General features: G+C 40.1%; 1 protein-coding gene across 1 annotated transcript in view; it reads right to left on the bottom strand.

Annotated features, from left to right (window-relative positions):
* Positions 1–19778, bottom strand: part of ptprz1b (protein tyrosine phosphatase receptor type Z1b) — a 64243-nt gene that overhangs the window by 14634 nt on the left and 29831 nt on the right. Inside the window, exons 3-14 of the mRNA XM_055231436.1 lie at positions 14046–14225; positions 12920–13071; positions 12742–12837; positions 9383–9449; positions 8807–8964; positions 7166–7316; positions 6405–6589; positions 5762–5888; positions 5243–5295; positions 3486–3899; positions 2785–2914; positions 354–479 (exon numbers count right to left, since the gene is read on the bottom strand). Of these exons, the coding sequence (XP_055087411.1) occupies positions 354–479; positions 2785–2914; positions 3486–3899; positions 5243–5295; positions 5762–5888; positions 6405–6589; positions 7166–7316; positions 8807–8964; positions 9383–9449; positions 12742–12837; positions 12920–13071; positions 14046–14225 (1839 nt within the window). The remainder of the gene's footprint in view (positions 1–353; positions 480–2784; positions 2915–3485; positions 3900–5242; positions 5296–5761; positions 5889–6404; positions 6590–7165; positions 7317–8806; positions 8965–9382; positions 9450–12741; positions 12838–12919; positions 13072–14045; positions 14226–19778) is intronic.

Genomic DNA, 19778 nt, shown 5'->3' with positions numbered 1-19778 from the left:
GTGAGTTGAGATGGCCTACAGTAGCCCTTGTGTTCAGACAATAAACAACCAGAAGAAATTTGATGTGTTTTTTTTTACATCAGAATATTACAGTATTGTTCAAATCATCCGTAATCAAAAATATATATTTTGTTCTTGGTCCATTTTATTTAATTAATAACAGTACTGTCTTTGTGAAAAAAGGTTTCTGGGTGAGACAATTAAATATTGAATTTGTTATATTCAACTTTGTAATATTAGTTTACATTAACTATTACATTCATGAGTCAATTTGGGAACATAATTGCTGAGAAATTGTTCAGTATATACCCAAACACCGTGTAGGAGCCCTTTTCGAAAGCACAGTGACTTACCTGTGAACATGGGCTGTGTGGTGTACATGAGGACTCGCAGCAGAGATGAGGAAGTTAACGGTTTGTATACAGAATGAACCAAGGAGTGACTGACTGTTGTCTCTCTGTCAGGGATCCACTCAGAGTCTGTACAACACAACACAAGAATTTAACAGTGAGGGTCAAACCTCACTGACATCAAGGCATCAAGAACCATCAGGGTTTGAACAAGACTAAATCTGGTTTAAATTGGGAAACCAAAACCTAAATCCTAAAGCCTAAATCAAAGAATGCTCCAGTAGTACCATGTGAAACTATCTATCTAACAATCTACCAGAAAAGTTTGGACACACCATCTCATTCAATTTTTTTTTTTTAATTTTTATTACTTTCTATACATATATCTTACTTCACATCAGATATGTGAAGTAAGATATATGGAATTATGTAGCAAAGAAAAAAAATCACTCTACTAAATATATTTTATATTCAAATTCTCTAACCTTTTGACTGGTAATGTATCTTAATGCCAGAATGTGGGTTCACAGTTGCATAATAAAACATCACATTAAAATTAGGGCTAAAACCTAGACTAAACCAAGATTAAACCAGAACAGATCCAAACCAAGTCTACATTGGGTCTAAACTGGGCTTAAACCAAGGTTTGGGGCATCAGAGGTGCAGTGACTTAACAACCACAGGGTCAGTAGTTAAAATGCTGCGAGTACAAATTAGTATAATAGTGTCTCGTTGTCTACTCCAGTGACAGTAATGTATTGGTGCAGGATGGACATCTAGTGTAAACCGTGAGACTCAACAACATCTTTTTGGGAAACTAAATAAAATGCTGCAGACATCAGATGGGAGATGAGCGTAGTGAGAGAAAAGATGCCTTCAGAGCCTCGTGCATCAGATAGGCTGTGTGCAGACTGAGAACGGAGGAGACAGTGGAGGGAAAGCATCGAGCAAACAGAGGCACTGAGAAAGGGCTACAAAACGAAGGGGAAACTAGTGAAAACGATCTATGTGACTAGTGTGCATGCAGGTGGATGTGGAGGGTCTTGGTGTGCGTACCCTCCCCAAAAATCCTGCAGGCACCCCTCAGTCTGAGCATCACCCGACACATCATTTACCATGACACGCATACTCATGAGTTTTAGCTTCCTGTTACATGCCACATTTTAAGAACTGCTTGCCATTAAAAATGCATATGATTTTGTTTTTAGTTAATCACTATGGCAAGTGTCCTTCCCAAAAGACATAGCCACAATACACACAGGGGGAGAGTGAGATTTGAACCAACAACTATCTGTCAAAGGACACATTTATATTATGACAACTAGCAATTACTTTAAATTAGCTTGATAGCACAAATGCCACACACAAATGTTGATTGTATTTAGATGGATGTGATGGTTAAAACCCTAATTTGTCCTGACATCTAAAATGACCAGTCCAAAGTGGTGTAGCATTTAAGATCCTAATTTAATAGAAGGAGGATAATATAAAGTGACATCATGACTCAAAGAGAATGGACAGGCCTATGACAGATGACAGACTGATTTGTCACCATCAAAACAAATCAGCCTCAATGGAGTTACCGTAATGCATGCAGGATTTTATAACTATATACTATATGAAATGTAAGCTCTAGTATTCTCCAAAAAAATTTACAATGCAATTTAGATATACAAAGACCTGGAGCGATGGAGGTACAAAAGGGTGCATTACAACTTTAGTTCAACATGTATGCACCCTCATTTCAGTCGCCTAAATTAATGCCACTTAATAGATGCCCTTTATGTTTGCACCTTCAGTCAGTTTGGTCTGCACCCGGGCCTTGATAGAACATAACAGGGTTGCACTTGGTCAATAAACCCACATCAAATTAGTATGAAATCATTGTAGATTGGTGACCCCCAGAAAAGGATGAATGCAAGCTTTGGCCAACCCACTTTTGTGCATTAGAAAAAAAATTGTATTGCATTAGTTATAATTGCATAGGCAAATTACTCCAATTGAAAGTATACTCCAATTGATACTTTGCAACTGATGTCATCAACATTCTCTTGGGGTGTGATGCTAACTGCTAATGTGTGCATTGTGTCATTATGATAAATGGTAAACATTCCACCATAGAGATACATGCAAAACACTGTTCAGCATGATGTCACTGCAAAGCATCAATTAAGCTAAATAAATCGTTTCATAAGAGCAAAGTGGTTAAATTGTACTTGCTTCCTTAAACAGTTTCATAATATTTATAAAAGATTGAAGGAAACTCTATTTTGTTCAATTTAATTCATAGCAGAGGGTAAGCAAAATGTCATGACAACTAGGCAAATAAGACAGTTGCTAACATAAACAATACTTTGTAGACAGTCTGGGATGATAAAAGTTATGCATTGAATTTGGAATAAACCAACCACAAAAACAGAAAACCCAAACTAACCCGGAGCAGAGGTGATAGGGGCAGAGGTGGTCTCTGGTTTGGAGTGTAAAGTATCTTCATAAAACACATCTGTGACCTGGGCCTCCTCTGAGAGTGGGGTGAACAAGTCTTCAGCTGCTATGTCTATAGACTGGAGACAAAATAAATACAAATATATGTGAATCAACCAACAAATGGATTTACAGAAATAAATATATTCACAAATAGACCACTGCTACACAATTTTGATATAGGTTTGTTTATCCTGTCTAGCGTTTATATGGACGAATTTTCCATAAAGTTCCATATTTGAAATTCTGACCACAAGTATCATAGCAACCAAAGAGCCAATCCGGAGCAAAGATGTTGAAGGTAACACCCCTTACCGTCCACATCACTGGTTTAACAGGGAGCAGATGCTTAGCAATACTGTAAATCAAACCTTGCCAAAGCTAGTGGGAGAGTCCTCAGAGAACTCTTCCATTACCTATTACCTGCTTTGGCCTGTCCTGAGGTCAGCTATGTGAGGTTTACCTCCAAAATCTGGAATCATTGACTGTATACTATAGGAAATAAGAAAATATATGTTGCTTTTATTTATCTCTTTTTATGTAATATTGTTTACTTTTAACAATATGCAATACATACATATTTATATTGTGTATTTCCTATCTATGGACCATATGTTGCCTCTCTGTGTCCTTAATAAAGATTAATAATACCTGTGACACAGCCAGTGAGGCCTCCTCTGTGATCTGTCTTCTGTTGTTTGGGTTTTGAACGGTTGTTCTGGCCACAGGAAACAGAAACCCTGGCTGCTCCGTAGGCTCCTGGATCCATATAGCCCCATTCCCCCCAAATCCTGGGTCTAAACCTCGACCAAACCCTGCTGGGATCCTCTGTGGCTCCTCTATAGAGTTCATGTCCTGGTCTCTGGACTTGGACTTGTTGGGTTTGGACTTCTTCACGCTCTGGTTCAGTGTGGACTTGGGCACCCCAGCTGGACCGGGTCTGGGCAGGTTTTGGTAGACCTTGGTCTGCTCCAATGGGACCTCCTCCACTGGACTGTGGTCATCAGGGGACATATTCAGCTGGTTTTGTGTCTTTGGCTTCTCCCAGTTAGGTTTGGAAGAGACCTAGGCAACAACGCAAACGTGTTACTCATTGTGTAACTGTGTATATAAATTAGCCCACCATATACTATATAAAACAACCATATAAAACAAGCATATGTTTCATTTTAAAACACACATGTATTATTTGCTATAGCAGAATGGCAATACTGAGTTATGGGTACTATAGTTGTTACAATAGTAGTTTACCCAACATTTCATTTTTACTGTGATAAAAAACTATGGTAATAACAGTAGTGTTTACAAAGGTGCCTCAAGTGGAGGAGTTCAACTATCTCGGGGTCTGATTCACGAAGGGTGGAGCGTGAGATTGCCAGGTGGATAGGTGCAGCGTTCACAGTGATACGGGCGCTGTATCAGACCGTTGTGGTAAAGCAGGAGCTCTCAATTTACCGGTCAATCTACGTTCCTACCCTCCCTTATGGTCATGAGCTTTGGGTAATGACTGAAAGGATAAGATCGCAGATATAAGTGGTTGAAATAAGTTTCCTCTCCAGGGTGGCTGGGCGCTCCCTGAGAGATAGGGTGTGGAGCTCGGTCACACAGGAGGAGCTCGGTGTAGAGCCGCTGCTCTTACACCTCGAGAGGAGCTGAGGTGGCTCAGGCATCTGTTCAGGATGCCTCCTGGGAGGTGTTCCGGGCATGTCCCACCGGGAGGAGGCCCCGGGGAAGACCCAGGACACGATGAAGGGACTATGTCTCTCGGCTGGCCTGGGAACGCCTTGGAGTCCCATCAGAGGAGCTGGAAGACGTGTCTGGGCTGAGGGAAGTCTGGGAGTCCTTGCTTAGACTGCTGCTCCCCTGACCCGGCCCCGGATAAGTGGAAGAAAATGGATGGATGAGTTTATATAGGTGGTAGCAGTAGAAGTAGTAGTAGTATATATAGTAAATATGTTGGGTATTATTACTGCAGTGGAGTGTTGTAACCTAATGTAATGTAATAGTTTAACAGATGTTTTGTACTCTGCTTCCCTCAACCGCCCTGTGTTAATAATGATAAAGCACAGGAAGAGGAAATTATAATCATGGAAAAATATAATAACATTTTCTGCTTTTACTAAAATGTTCCTTTTTAAAACCCTTTCATTCAGTGGACTGTGACAGACAGGTTCAATTATTACCTATAATTTGCATCTTTTTCTTTGGTAAAATTACTTCTTGCTGCAGCTTTTGTGCAAAACTAAATGGCATGTGAAGAGAACAGCGTTTCTTTGTGAAACATGTTTGACTTACTCATCCAATTTAAATTCTATATATAATTAAAGATATGATTTCAAGAAGCGTTCACACTCTAATTTCAAAAAGTAAACTCAAAGGGATAAACTAATGAATATGAATAATTGTACCTCTTTGTTGAGGACCATGTCCGGTGAGACAGTGTCAGAATCTGTATCAGTCTCTAAAGGAAGGAGAAAATGTATCAAATAAAAATGTAAAGCATTAAATCAATATACAGTATCAATGTTTTTCAGTCACTCAGGCACTTTACACCAACAAACCATTCACCCATTCACACACTCTCACACCTGTGTATGTAGAGCCAGACACTGGAGGTAAATCAGGTGAAGTGTCATCCCCAAAGACACAATGTCAGTATTATGTACAGTATACTGACCATTAGTGCCAATCAAACCCCAACCTTCAGGTGAGGGTAGATACTTACCAACAAGAATAATCTCAATTTATTGCATCACAAAGGCAATTGTCTTTTATTTGTTTCCTTACTAGGCATTATAACCTACTATACTACCCACATCCAATATTTTACATAACTTCAAGACAAACAAATTCAATGTTGCAACATAGTCAAATATGTCACCCACCTCTGCTAAAAACTGTAGTAGATGTGATAATACCAGATGTACCTGGGTCCTCCTGGGGCATGTCCACGATGATCTGGTCGCTCCACCTCCCTCTGAGGCCGTTGGTGCAGACAGACACCACCTGCACCACATAACTGCTGTTGGACAGCAGGTTGAAGATGACTGCGCCCTGAGAAATACAATACAGATGTGAATTTAGATTTTAGAGACAAAGTTGATTTTTTTTTTTTAAACTAATAGCCAGAATACATATTAGTTTACATTATAAACATGGTAAAAATCTTGAAAATAGTCAACTTAATATTGGATAGTAGCCCTTTACTCAAAGTGATAATGCATTACATTTTTAAATTACACTGGAAAAAACAAAAACAGTAAATTTTTATTTAGATTACAACCAAATATGTGTGAAAGTTGGGAAAACATTTGGAAAGTTTTTGATGAACATGTTAAATGTGCAATTTAGCACATTTTATGTGTAGCCAAACAGCTCACTTTATTAATGGTTCAGGTTTCAGTTCTGTGTTTATTCCTGTTTTTGAACGTACCATTCAAAAGATTTTTTTTGTGTTAATTGTCATGGCAATAGTGATAATTTTTCATTTCTCTGAAACTCATAGATATAGGTTGTACACACACAAACATCAAAAACAAGAATAACGTGGTATAAAAATATCCTCCTCACCACATCCTGGTCCCCATCGGTCCTGTACTCCTGTGGGCTCTCCTTTGGACCCTGCAGCTTCTGATACGTGACCAGGTACCAGTCGATGGAGGTGTCATACACCACTCGCGGCCTCTCCCACATCACCACCACAGTTGTGTCATTCTGAGCATCCGCCTGCACGTTCTGAGGCTCAGAGCTGCAGGCTACAGCAGGAAGGAGAGAGGAGGAAGTGTTTAAGAGGGAGACAATTAAACAGGATCCATGATTTTCAAGGCACCGGTAAAATGTTATTGTGAATATAGGGCTCATCTATATAAGATTACCACCCCCTGACATAAACTTAAATAAGAATTATATGTTTAAAGAAGGGCATGCATTTGAATGAATGTGCGATTTGCTTATTGTAACCAATCAGTTGCATAGTAAAATATCTTCTGCAAACATCACAATATCCCATATAAAGTTGTAAAAATGGTAGTGCTCCAGCAAAGCAAGCTTTGTCCCATTGCTGCTGATAAACCTAGTTTGAAAAAGGCCTCTCTGTTAATATGTTCCAAAAACCCCTTCTACATTTGTGATGATGCAGTCTTAATAGAAATAAACAGTACATTTTAAAAGTGAAGTAAATTGGTGATTCGATGTGGAGCAAAGAATTACAAAATCCAAATAAGATGATTAAGTAAGCTGTTACTGTGTTTAAAACCATGAATTAGTGCATGAATAGCCAGTTGTCTTAGCCATTATGTTTGTATTATATATTAAATCACGTGTTGTCATACTTGGAGTGAGGACCTCCTCAACCCCGGTGTAGGAGGCGAACACTTGTCCCATAAACTCCTGCTGCTGAGCTCTGAAGTTGTTCTGGAGATAATCAGTGAGAATGACATATCCAGACTGCTCCAATGTCAGCACCTCACAAAACACCTCCAACTGTGGGAAAAACACAGAAGGAAACATAAATGCAGGGAAAACTAATGAACTAAGCCAAGTCATATTTATAGCCACTATAGTTCTAACCTGAATAACTGCCTGTCTAGAGGGTGGTCCTGGTTTTGTCCTGGTTTGAGCCCAGTTCAGTCTTAATGTAGACTTTGATCCTGCTGTAGTACTGGTTTAGTTTTATCAAATCCAGTTTTAGTGCCAGCTTAATTTTGAGAGGTGTGTGAGCGCAAAATGGGTTTTTGTTTTTTTAGAGAAAAAACATATCAATTTGATAGTGTTAAGGCAAAATAAACAATCAATATGCCTGATAATAACTGATAAAATACATATCTGTTTACAATATTAATGTTTGTGACTAAATAACTAAAGTAATTATCAGTGTTAAATTCCTGTCTGGAAAAGGGAGCAGATAACATAAGATTACTCTTTCTGCTCCTTTTCATTCATTTCTTGTGCATTTGACTTTATGACACTGTTGATGTCACTGATGATTTTTATATTTTATGAATGAAAATACATAAATAAATAAATATATATGTAAATAAATAAAAATGCTTGAAAATTTACTATATTCCTTCAATTTGTGTTACCTTTCAATACATTAATATTGAATGATAGACAGCTGCTTCCTTTATCACTGCTGTTCTTGCACTGTATGTCTTATGTTGTTTTGTCTTAATGAAAGGACAATGGACAAACATAAGTTAAATGCACAAAGGCCCTGGGAAATCTCAAGTCTTTACAGATACAATCTGAATAATGATCTAAGGACAGGACCCCAATGTGAGGCAGTCACCATCACAGACTGGACAGGTATTCATTATGAAGAGTAATTCATGCTTTGAAGTAAACATTACGTCAGTACATTGGCTGGGTTATTTCCAAACAATTCACTTATAAGTAAATTTGAGACAAGGAAATTTCAAAGTTGCAGGCTAATTATAATGTAGCAATTGTTCAGGTTATTTACTGTATATAATGATTAATAAAAACACTGAAAAAGTCTACACAAAGTTTTATACACTATTTTATATGTTTTATAGTCATTATCTCATAGCAGATTAGCCACCATGAAGTGAGTTTTTTTAATTTTATTTAGTCAACATTAAATCAACAAGAACTTGGGAAATCCATAATTCTTCAACATTTGGCTAATTGATTGAAATATTTATCTTGAACTAATTAAAAATATAATATTACAATGAAAACAAACAGCGGTTTTCGGGCGTGGGTTAAAATAAAAACAAAACCTACCTCTGCTTGAACAATTCTAAAGTCTTAGAACGTACAAATGTTCACAACCAAACAGCCACTATTTCTCTATACTATTCTGTCATCTGGGCTAACGGAATTTAAAGATTACAGCAAATTAAAGTTAAAAATACCAGCTTTTTTCAAGTACAAGACAATAAATTTAGCTCAATACAATTTGATCAGCTAAAATCACACATTTCCTCTCCTTGTTTCTTTGGACCCACCTGTATCTCTGAGATGGGGACAGTGTGTTTGAATATGACCCACTCCACGGTCTCGGAGCAGGGCGGAGCTGTGAGAGACCCGTTATAGATGTAGTATTTGTCTGTGTAGTTTGGCAGGAGGGAACGCAGATTAAAAGGCTCAATGGGCTCTATTTTACCTGAAAAAATACAATAAAACATAACAAAGTACTAAATGATGGTCAAAACAAATCTAATCAGACTGAATGTGCATGGTTCTTATAGTAAACCATTTAACAATTTGTTACTATTAAAGGACACATATTGTGCATTAATTGTAATTGCTGTGTAATTTCATGTTTTAGATCTTAAAATAATTACCATGTACTGAAAGCATACATTACTTTCAGACTCTGATCCCTCATCTTGTCTAGTTAAGCAACGTGAATGACTTGCTAATATATGCACGAAGTTGTGAACGGGATTAACGAAACAAGCGTGAATGAAGCAAAATACAACTTCAGGTAACATTTTGATGAGGGAGCAATTTTATATTAAACCTGAAGTACATTTTGCGAGATATGTGTCCAAATGTTAGTGCTGACTTTGAGGACGTACCAAACCGAGTAACGCTGTTCACTGCATCTATCACCGCCGTCAGATTGTCATTTTCATCCAGGCTCACCTGTGGACACGAGATATGTTTTACATTTTAGACTCTTTTACACTAATGATAATAATAATAATAATAATAATAATAATAATAATAATAATAATGCGGAGGACCTCGACGACCGGATCTCCGGACATGGAGACTAGCTCTGGGGACATGGAATGTCACCTCGCTGGGGGGGAAGGAGCCTGAGCTTGTGCGGGAGGTTGAGCGTTACCGGCTAGATATAGTCGGCCTCACCTCCACGCACAGCTTGGGCTCTGGAACCCATCTTCTTGAGAGGGGTTGGACTCTCCATTTCTCTGGCTTTGCTCGCGGGGAGCGGCGGCGAGCTGGTGTGGGCTTGCTCATTGCCCCACAGCTCAGCCGCTGCGTGTTGGGGTTCACTCCGGTGAACGAGAGGGTCGCGTCCCTGCGCCTTCGGGTCGGGGACAGGTCTCTCACTGTTGTGTCGGCCTACGGGCCAAACAGCAGTGCAGAGTACCCGGCCTTCTTGGAGTCCCTGGGAGGGGTACTAGACAGTGCACCAACCGGGGACTCCGTTGTTCTCCTGGGGGACTTCAACGCCCATGTGGGTAACGACAGTGACACTTGGAGGGGCGTGATTGGGAGGAACGGCCTCCCCGATCTGAACCCGAGCGGTGTTTTGTTATTGGACTTCTGTGCTAGTCACAGCTTGTCCATAACAAACACCATGTTCGAGCACAAGGGTGTCCATCGGTGCACATGGCACCAGGACACTCTAGGTCGGAGGTCGATGATCGACTTTGTTGTCGTGTCATCTGACCTCCGACCGCGTGTCTTGGACACTCGGGTGAAGAGAGGGGCTGAGCTGTCAACTGATCACCACCTGGTGGTGAGTTGGATCCGCTGGCGGAGGAGGAAGCCGGACAGACCTGGCAGGCCCAAGCGTATTGTGAGGGTCTGCTGGGAACGTCTGGCGGAGCCCTCTGTCAGGGGGGTCTTCAACTCCCACCTCCGGGAGAGCTTCTCCCTGATCCCGGGGGAGGTTGGAGACATGGACTCCGAGTGGGCCATGTTCTCCACCTCTATTGTTGATGCGGCTGCTCGTAGCTGTGGTCGTAAGGTCTGTGGTGCTTGTCGCGGCGGCAATCCCCGAACCCGGTGGTGGACACCGGAAGTAAGGGATGCCGTCAAGCTGAAGAAGGAGTCCTATCGAGCCTTGTTGGCTCGTGGGACTCCTGAGGCAGCTGATGAGTACCGGCAGGCCAAGCGTGCCGCGGCTCGGGCAGTCGCAGAGGCAAAAACTCGGGGTTGGGAGGAGTTCGGGGAGGCCATGGAGGAGGACTATCGGACGGCCTCAAAGAGATTCTGGCAAACCGTCCGACGCCTCAGGAGGGGAAAGCAGTGCTTCACCAACACTGTTTACAGTGCGGGTGGAGAGCTGCTGACCTCGACTGGGGATGTTGTCGGGCGGTGGAAGGAATACTTTGAGGATCTCCTCAATCCCACTGTCACGTCTTCCGAGGAGGAAGCAGAAACTGGGGACCCAGAGGCGGACTCGTCCATCACCCTGGCTGAAGTCACTGAGGTGGTTGGCAAGCTCCTCGGTGGCAAGGCTCCGGGGGTGGATGAGATCCGTCCTGAGTACCTCAAGTCTCTGGATGTTGTGGGACTGTCTTGGCTGACACGTCTCTGCAACATCGCGTGGCGGTCGGGGACAGTACCTGTGGAATGGCAGACCGGGGTGGTGGTCCCTCTGTATAAAAAGGGGGACCGGAGGGTGTGTTCCAATTACAGGGGAATCACACTCCTCAGCCTTCCCGGTAAGGTCTATTCCAGGGTGCTGGAGAGGAGAATCCGACCGATAGTCGAACCTCGGATTCAGGAGGAGCAGTGTGGTTTTCGTCCTGGTCGTGGAACACTGGACCAGCTCTATACTCTCCATCGGGTCCTCGAGGGCTCATGGGAGTATGCCCAACCAGTCCACATGTGTTTTGTGGATCTGGAGAAGGCATTCGACCGTGTCCCTCGTGGTGTCCTTTGGGGGGTGCTCTGGAAGTATGGGGTCCGGGGCTCTTTGCTAAGGGCTGTCCGGTCCCTGTATGACCGGAGCAGGAGCTGTGTTCGCATTGCCGGCAGTAAGTCAGACCTGTTCCCAGTGCATGTTGGACTCCGCCAGGGCTGCCCTTTGTCACCGGTTCTGTTCATTATATTTATGGACAGAATTTCTAGGCGCAGTCAGGGGCCGGAGGGGGCCTGGTTTGGGAACCACAGGATTTCATCTCTGCTGTTTGCAGATGATGTTGTCCTGATGGCTTCTTCGAGCCAGGACCTGCAGCAGGCACTGGGGCGGTTTGCAGCCGAGTGTGAAGCGGCTGGGATGAGAATCAGCTCCTCCAAATCCGAGGCCATGGTTCTCGACCGGAAAAAGGTGGTTTGCTCTCTCCGGGTGGGTGGTGAGTCTCTGCCCCAAGTGGAGGAGTTCAAGTATCTCGGGGTCTTGTTCACGAGTGAGGGAAGGATGGAGCGGGAGATTGACAGGCGGATCGGTGCAGCGTCTGCAGTGATGCGGTCGCTGTATCGGTCCGTTGTGGTAAAGAAGGAGCTGAGCCGGAAGGCGAAGCTCTCGATTTACCGGTCAATCTACGTTCCTACCCTCACCTATGGTCATGAGCTTTGGGTAATGACCGAAAGGACAAGATCGCGGATACAAGCGGCTGAAATGGGCTTCCTCCGCAGAGTGGCCGGGCGCACCCTTAGGGATAGGGTGAGGAGCTCGGTCACACGGGAGGAGCTCGGAGTAGAGCCGCTGCTCCTACACGTTGAGAGGAACCAGTTGAGGTGGCTCGGGCATCTGCTCAGGATGCCTCCTGGACGCCTCCCTAGGGAGGTGTTCTGGGCATGTCCCACCGGGAGGAGGCCCCGGGGAAGACCCAGGACACGCTGGAGGGACTATGTCTCTCGGCTGGCCTGGGAACGCCTTGGGGTCCCACCGGAGGAGCTGGAGGACGTGTCCGGGGTGAGGGAAGTCTGGGAGTCCCTGCTTAGACTGCTGCCCCCGCGACCCGGCCCCGGATAAGCGGAAGAAAATGGATGGATGGATGGATAATAATAATAATAATAATAATAATAATAATAATAATAATAATAATAATAATGCTTTATTGTAGTTAAAATGCTCAACTCAACAGGGCATGAAAACACAAAACTCAACAGTAAAGTATTTTATTAAAATACATGCACTTGAGGAATTATAGGCAAGTACTACTAAAGAGCAGATTAAAGCAGACTAACTTGACAGTGAAATATGGCTGGATAGAAGTTGCTTTAAAACACTGACCTCAAAAAGCACAGCCAAAGCAGCGATTCTCCCTTCTGAGTTAATGGCTTCATCTAAGTTTTTAAATGTTTCATCATCGTAACAGTAAATCTGCATCTGAACGAGACAAGCACGGGGAGAAGTCAATAAAATATAATGTTCTATAGGCATGTGCATTACAAGGCTATAGTAAATGTACCTCCAGAGGGTACTTCATCCCATTAAGGCTGTGCTCGGAGCCCTCTGACGTAGCATTACAGCGCCCCCAGTGGAAGGCGATGCGTCCAACTCTGAAACGATCAGTCAGTCCTCCTCCGCTCACAAAGAACTCCCCTCCAACATCAATCACCACTGAAACAGAGAAAAGGTATTTCATTCATTCCTGTTTAAAAGTAATAATAGTATGCTTCCCTTTTAATAGCGTTCTATGTAACTTTCACCACTTGCTTGTCTATTATCTATCTCCTTTGAGACAAGCAGGGGATGATGAGTTACAAATCAGGTATTTTCTAGACAAGGCTACACTCTACCAGAAAAGTTAAACACATAGCGCACCTTAGGGTTTCATATGACATTTTAGCATGAGGGTTATCACATATCATCCACATTTTTTCCATTTTCCATCCCTCACTATGACACATTAAAGCCTAAACAGCAGCCTTATCTGACATCACCGCAAGCCCACTGTCTCTCTTCCTCTCCAATCTCATCTGTAATTGTTCTTTTATATTCTTTTCTTCTGTCTGCGTTCCCATTTTAAACCCTGTGCCTCTCACCTTCAACCCAGATTCACAGCTTTTTCTGAAGATAAGCGTCTCCTCGAGAGGGGATTATGTCACGCTACAATTTCATATCTTCAATCTCTAATATCCTCTTTTATATAAGAAAGTCGAGGCATACAATACAGAAAAGATACAGAAAATCACACGGATTACAGCAATCAAAAAGGATGATGAAAAATAGTGCAGCTTCAAACTACTACATGATGTATATATGTCATAGCGTTAAAGGAATATGGTGCGTGAGTAGTGGGGGGAGGTCGGAAAGCTGTGGCTGAGTGTAAAAATCCCAATTTGAGGTGGCACAATTATCAAATTGCAAAGGCTACAATTATTTAGATTATAGATTGTCATTTTCAAACAAAATCTCTGATCTTTTTCATGGTAAAAGCTTTGTACAGCCCTGGTCTGGCCGAAAGGCACTACAGCAGGGTGCACTTGAGAGGAGAAAAGGTTACAACATCACCAGGTTCATTTCATCTTTCATCACACTTTTTTTTTAACTGTATCATTAATTTATATAATTTTAAGAATATAGTCTCATACCTGTTGTCCCATTGTTGCGTACGGTGCTGCCCTCAGATATTCGGCGCTCCCAGCCCTCTAGCTGCAGGTTCTGGTACTGCAGTCGGACCTGCGTGAAGGTCTCATCCACATCGATCGGAGACTGACGAGCGCTGTTACAGGTTGGGTACCGCTGCACCCAGATCTTCTGGTTTAACGTTCCTATGGGTAGAAAAGAATCTTAACAGGCAACACAGTGGTGCAGTAGTGAAAACCATAACCTCATAGCCAAAAGATACTACATTCAATTGAAGGTTTTTAGATTCAGAGTGTGATCATGTCATAATCCCAGATGGGGAACAAGAGAGAGTATTTCCTATCGTTTGCATTGTACATTGCTATATTTGCACATTTACCTTTATCCAAAAGGTAAATGCTTAAAAGTTGAACCTGATCATTTCTACTAGTGACCAGACCCAAGAACTATAATGAAGAATATGATTTGACTGCGACTATACTAGGCATGACCATCTGAGAAGTAAGCCAGGCTGAATCCAGGAGAGAGCCAGAGAGTGCCTCCAAAGTTCTGCTGTGGCTCCTTAATACACCACAAGGTTCACAGCACAAAGTTCACCGATCACATGTGTCACAGGGGCAGGTTAGGGTTTTGCACGCAGTTGTGGTCCTTCTGCTCCTGGCTCTGGCCTGTCACACTCGGAGCTGCAAAGGGACAATGGTTCAACTGACCATCTTCAACGGTTCATTAAGGTGAAACCACTCCACACAGCTTCTCTGTCTCAACTATCCAATCAGAAAGCAGAATGAGCTCCTCACTTTAAGTTGCCAGATCCTAAAACCAGTTTGCAATAAACCCAAATGTTATGATATGATGTGTCCTCAGTAAATGAAATCTAATGACATCCCAGTTTCAGTTATGATTAGGGCCCAATAAAGGAAAGGCTGATCGTGTCCCTAGAGAATCGTTAAAAAGCAAAGGACAAATGTATGATTGGTGAATCCTAGTTTATATATAAACGGAAATGTGGATTTTACAAAGCAAAGCAAAGCAACTTCAAGTTACCATGCAAAGATTCTATTATTTACAGCATTATATTCTAATAAAAAACTAAAGTACAGAATTGTCTCTTTTTGTGATTGTAATTATTGCAGGGGTGATCTACACTAACATCAAAAACACAAAAACTATTGTTAAAGCATTTTACATACTTAACAAAAAAAACAAAAAAAAAATGACACAAGCAACAGTTATAACTGGTTAAGCCTAAGGAAACATAATCTGGTGCTTAGATTTAGCTGTTATGATTAGTGTACTGCAGATTTTATTATTACATACAACTAACTTGAGTACACATTTCTATTTAATTTGTGCATTTTGATTCATCATTTCTACCATAACAGGAAATAAGTATGTAACAATTGTAAAATAATCCTTAGAAGGAATGCACTTCCACCTCTGTCTCACATACACCCATGTTATTTTATATAACCTAATCCACAAATGCAGACAGTATCTGCCTATGTACTCACTGAATTACAAGACAATAATGAAGTCCAGATTATAGAAATCAGGACATGTCTTTATTCTGTGAGTGCATGTATGAGGTGCTTTTTGTGTGTTTATAATCAGATTAGGGCAGCTGCTGTAACTGTCAGCTATCACACATGAATGGACAGTATTGGTGTCTATTGGAGTTTCCATACATGAGGTCACTGTGAGGGACAATGACACTTAATCTGACCTCATTTAACCCAGTGGACCACACAACCAGTTACCCGACAGAACACAACAACTGTCTTCTATGTCTTTGCCATTTTTGATATAAAGGTTCACAATATGGCATTAAACTGATCTTTAACTGTATATATATATATATATATATATATATATATATATATATATATATATATATATATATATATATATATATATATATATATATATATATATATATATATATATATATATATATATATATATATATATATATATATATATATATATCCCTTGTTTTTTGCAGAAAAAAGACTTTGAGTGGGAGGAGAGAGCCAACAATATACAAGGATAAAAGTGGAGATAAAACGGAGAACACAACGGCTGTCACTGAAACAAGTTGCTTTACATGAAAGTGAACAAGGAGATGATTGACAGTAAAAACAGGCATTTGCATTGGAAATATGTAGTATGCAAAACTACATGTGCAGGAGATGAATGAATGACACAGAACTATAATGAGGAGGAGAAAGACAATGTGATATGAATGACAGAACAAAAAGACCAGTTTGTTTATACATAGGTAAAAGAAATGTCTGCTAGTCTAGAAGCAGTGCCTTTTACTTTGAAAAAAAAAACACCAAACAAACAAAAAAACTGCTGTTAGTACTATTAACACTAATACTACTCATTAAATTCTCATGTTCTTTTCAAATAATAAATCAAGAATGATTAAGGGAATAGCTGTGGTCCCATTTTTTGCAGAGGTCGTAAAAGAATAAGGGAGTCAAATTTGTGTTATTAGAAAATAATAAGGAAATAATACCAACACTTTGTGGTCTGTGCAGTTGCCATGATACAACACACAACAGCCAATATACAGACAGCCAACAACATTTATATACCAGCCTACAGTTGACTTAATTATTTATATTCTTTATTTATACAGGGAGAGACCAAAGAGAGCACTCAGACTCTCCTTTTCATGGACATCCTGTTTAAAATACAGAAAAACACAAACAAAACAAATAACTACATGAATAAAAATACACTATATTAAATTAAAAAACAAAAACAAAACAAAAACATATATAAGGGTGCAGGTGTGAGTATACATGCTTGTCACTAGATTATTATTAAAATGCATTTGTGGCACCGCTGTATCCAGTTTTGCATGTCTTCGTTGCATGTATTCAATATAACTAAAACCTTTTTTTTCCCCCATTTCATTTCTGATGTGGTCATTTTTTAGATTTATGCATTCATGACATCTTGTATTAAAAGTTCTCTTATCAAGGTTCAACAAGCAAGTGAGATATTCAGGCAGTTTATCAAGTCGTCCGTTATAAATACTTTTTATACAGAGTTGTCCTCTTCTAACCGATAGCAATGACCAACCAACGTTTTCATAGAATATACAGTGATGGGTTTTAAATTCATCACGTCTGCATGTATATTATATCTCCATAATCTAGTACCAAAAGAAAGGCTGCTTGAACAATTTCTTTTCTGTAGTTCAATGTGATGCAATATTTGTTTCTGTAATAAAATGAGAATTTGATTTTAAATTGTTACATAATATATTTGCATTTTAACTGATAAGTCTTCATCAAGCTAAATCCCTTATGGGTGGTGACTCTTTCAGTCAGTGTACCATTTAGTGCATAAAGATTTGTAGTTTGCACATTACTTACATGTTTTTATTGAATTTGCCTTCAATGATTATTAATGATTTTTTATGGAATTTTGGGTTTAATTAAAATCTTGCTGCATTTTAAAAGCTTGCATGTAATTGCATGCAAACTTGCATTCAAAACAGCATCATCTGCATATTAATGTATGATGTTTTCTCTTAAATTGCAACCAATCAAATAAATAAATAAATACAGTAAAATGTAGCGGGCCCAAAATTGAACCTTGAGGCACTCCTTTGTTTAAAGTAAAAAAAAAAAAAAAAATGGTTTAAAAACATTGGCTGCCTGGGTTCTGTTTGAAAAATGATTTTGAAACCAATTACATGAAGCATTGTCTAATCCAATATGCAGGTACTTCAAGAGGATTTTATGATCTACTGAATCAAAAGCTTTACTTAAATAAATAAATAAACAGTGCTACATAATTTTGTTTGTCATCAAGGGCTGTGAAAATATCATTTAAATCTTTTGTGATTCACACTGTGGTGACAGTACTATGCCCTTTTCTGAAACTCGATTAGTAAGACTTCATAATGGAGCATTTATTTCAGTAAATTATAACTTGATTTGCAACTAACTTTTCTAAAACTTTTGCAAAACAAGGTAATTTAGATATTGTCCAAAAATTATTTACATTTTTAGTCATCCCACCCTTATGTCAATGCAAAACAGGTATATAAAATTCTGGTATAACTGCTATTTGAATTGATAAAATTATAAATTGCTTAGTTAGTAATAGCAGTTTTGGATCAAGGTCATCAGCTCCAGTGGACTTCTTTGGGTCTATGAAGTGCATTTAAGACCTCCATGTAAGTGAAAGGTCTTAAAGAGAAAAATGTACTTACTATACTGTAATGTAAAGCAGAAACACTGTGTATGTCAGAATATAAGACTTTTCAAACACATTTTAACAGCTTACACTAACAATCTCATATTTTATGTCTCTGATTGGTCAAAATGCCACTTTGAATAGTATTTATGCATTTTTAGGTTGTTCCTGTCTTTTGTGGAAAGCATTTTATGGCTCTGATTGTATAGTTCCCAATAAAGCTCTATCAGACAATCTCTTCTTGTCTACTTTCTCAGCTAAAAAACCCCTCATGATTGCACTGAATAATGTAGCTGCTCAGTTTTTGGTGCCTGTCTGCTCCTGTTTGTGTCTCTGCCGCAGAAATAGCTGAATATGAATCAAATATTAAAATGTCAGAAGCCCGTGGGCCCAGTTTAACCCACGGAGCAGTATTCAGATCTACATTATCTCGATGCTACCGTTAAATATTTCAACTTCTGGCCTTCTGCATCTCACCAACAGTTTAACAATCAATAATAAAACAGGGCCATCACAGTTCAAGATGGACTCAAGGTTGATGCAGTTTTAATTGATGAGTCATGACCATTTAGAGACGCTACAAGCTTCTAAACTGAATTCAAGCTCCACTGACACAGACTCTTCACACCTCAAAAAGTATTTTCTGTTTTTCTATAAAGGTCCACTTTAACTTTTCTGGTGTAGGGTCCAAAACCATAGAGATGTATAACCTGGAATGTTTCAGTATCTATCTGCATAGAGCCAAGTGAGTGAGTTATATTACTTGTCTAAGTTTTACCTCGACCTTAACCTTAATCTGTTTTAACACATATTCGAGCTTTAAAACATGATGTTGATCTCACTCATTACAATCTGTGTTCACCTGTTGATCTAAAATTAAAGGATTCTTGTGATAGGGACCTGATTTTTAGGTTATGATGATGTTTATATGGATTTCTGCCCCCACAATGTGATAAATATCTGCCCGCACACACAAATGAAATAAACTCAAACTTTGAGCTGAAAATGAACACAGATTTTCTTTCACAGATTACTAAACCATTGCATCATGCTTTTAATATAACTGCTAACGTTCTAACTGTCAAATCTCTCCAACATCCTTCGGGCTAATTATGATGTAAAAACCTCATAAGCACATGCTACTGTATTAGCATCAGTTATTGTTACTACGACACTTTGCATCGACACAAATGAAATCCTCTGTCCTCATAAAACTATTCCGGAGACAGCGTGAGCCCATAAATGTTGCTTTGTCTGAACACGTCGTCTTTGCATTGAGAAAGACCTGGTTTATGAATGAATGCATGAGGCTCGTAGACATAAAGAAAGACTCTGCTCTGAGTCAATGTATTATGAATGATAGAAGGAGTGTGTTTATGCTCTATGGAAAAATGTGTTTAACGGGTTTTCTGCACCTTACAGTCTGCATGTGCTGTTACTTTGATCACAGTTTAATCTAAATGTACAAATGGGAGAGATGGGAAAATCCTCCTCCTAGCTTCTTCATAAAATAATTACTG

This window comes from Periophthalmus magnuspinnatus, chromosome 23 (assembly GCF_009829125.3).
Source record: "Periophthalmus magnuspinnatus isolate fPerMag1 chromosome 23, fPerMag1.2.pri, whole genome shotgun sequence".
Lineage (NCBI taxonomy): Eukaryota > Metazoa > Chordata > Actinopteri > Gobiiformes > Gobiidae > Periophthalmus > Periophthalmus magnuspinnatus.
The sequence above is the reverse complement of the archived record's forward strand: the minus strand, read 5'-3'. Positions and strand labels throughout refer to the sequence as shown.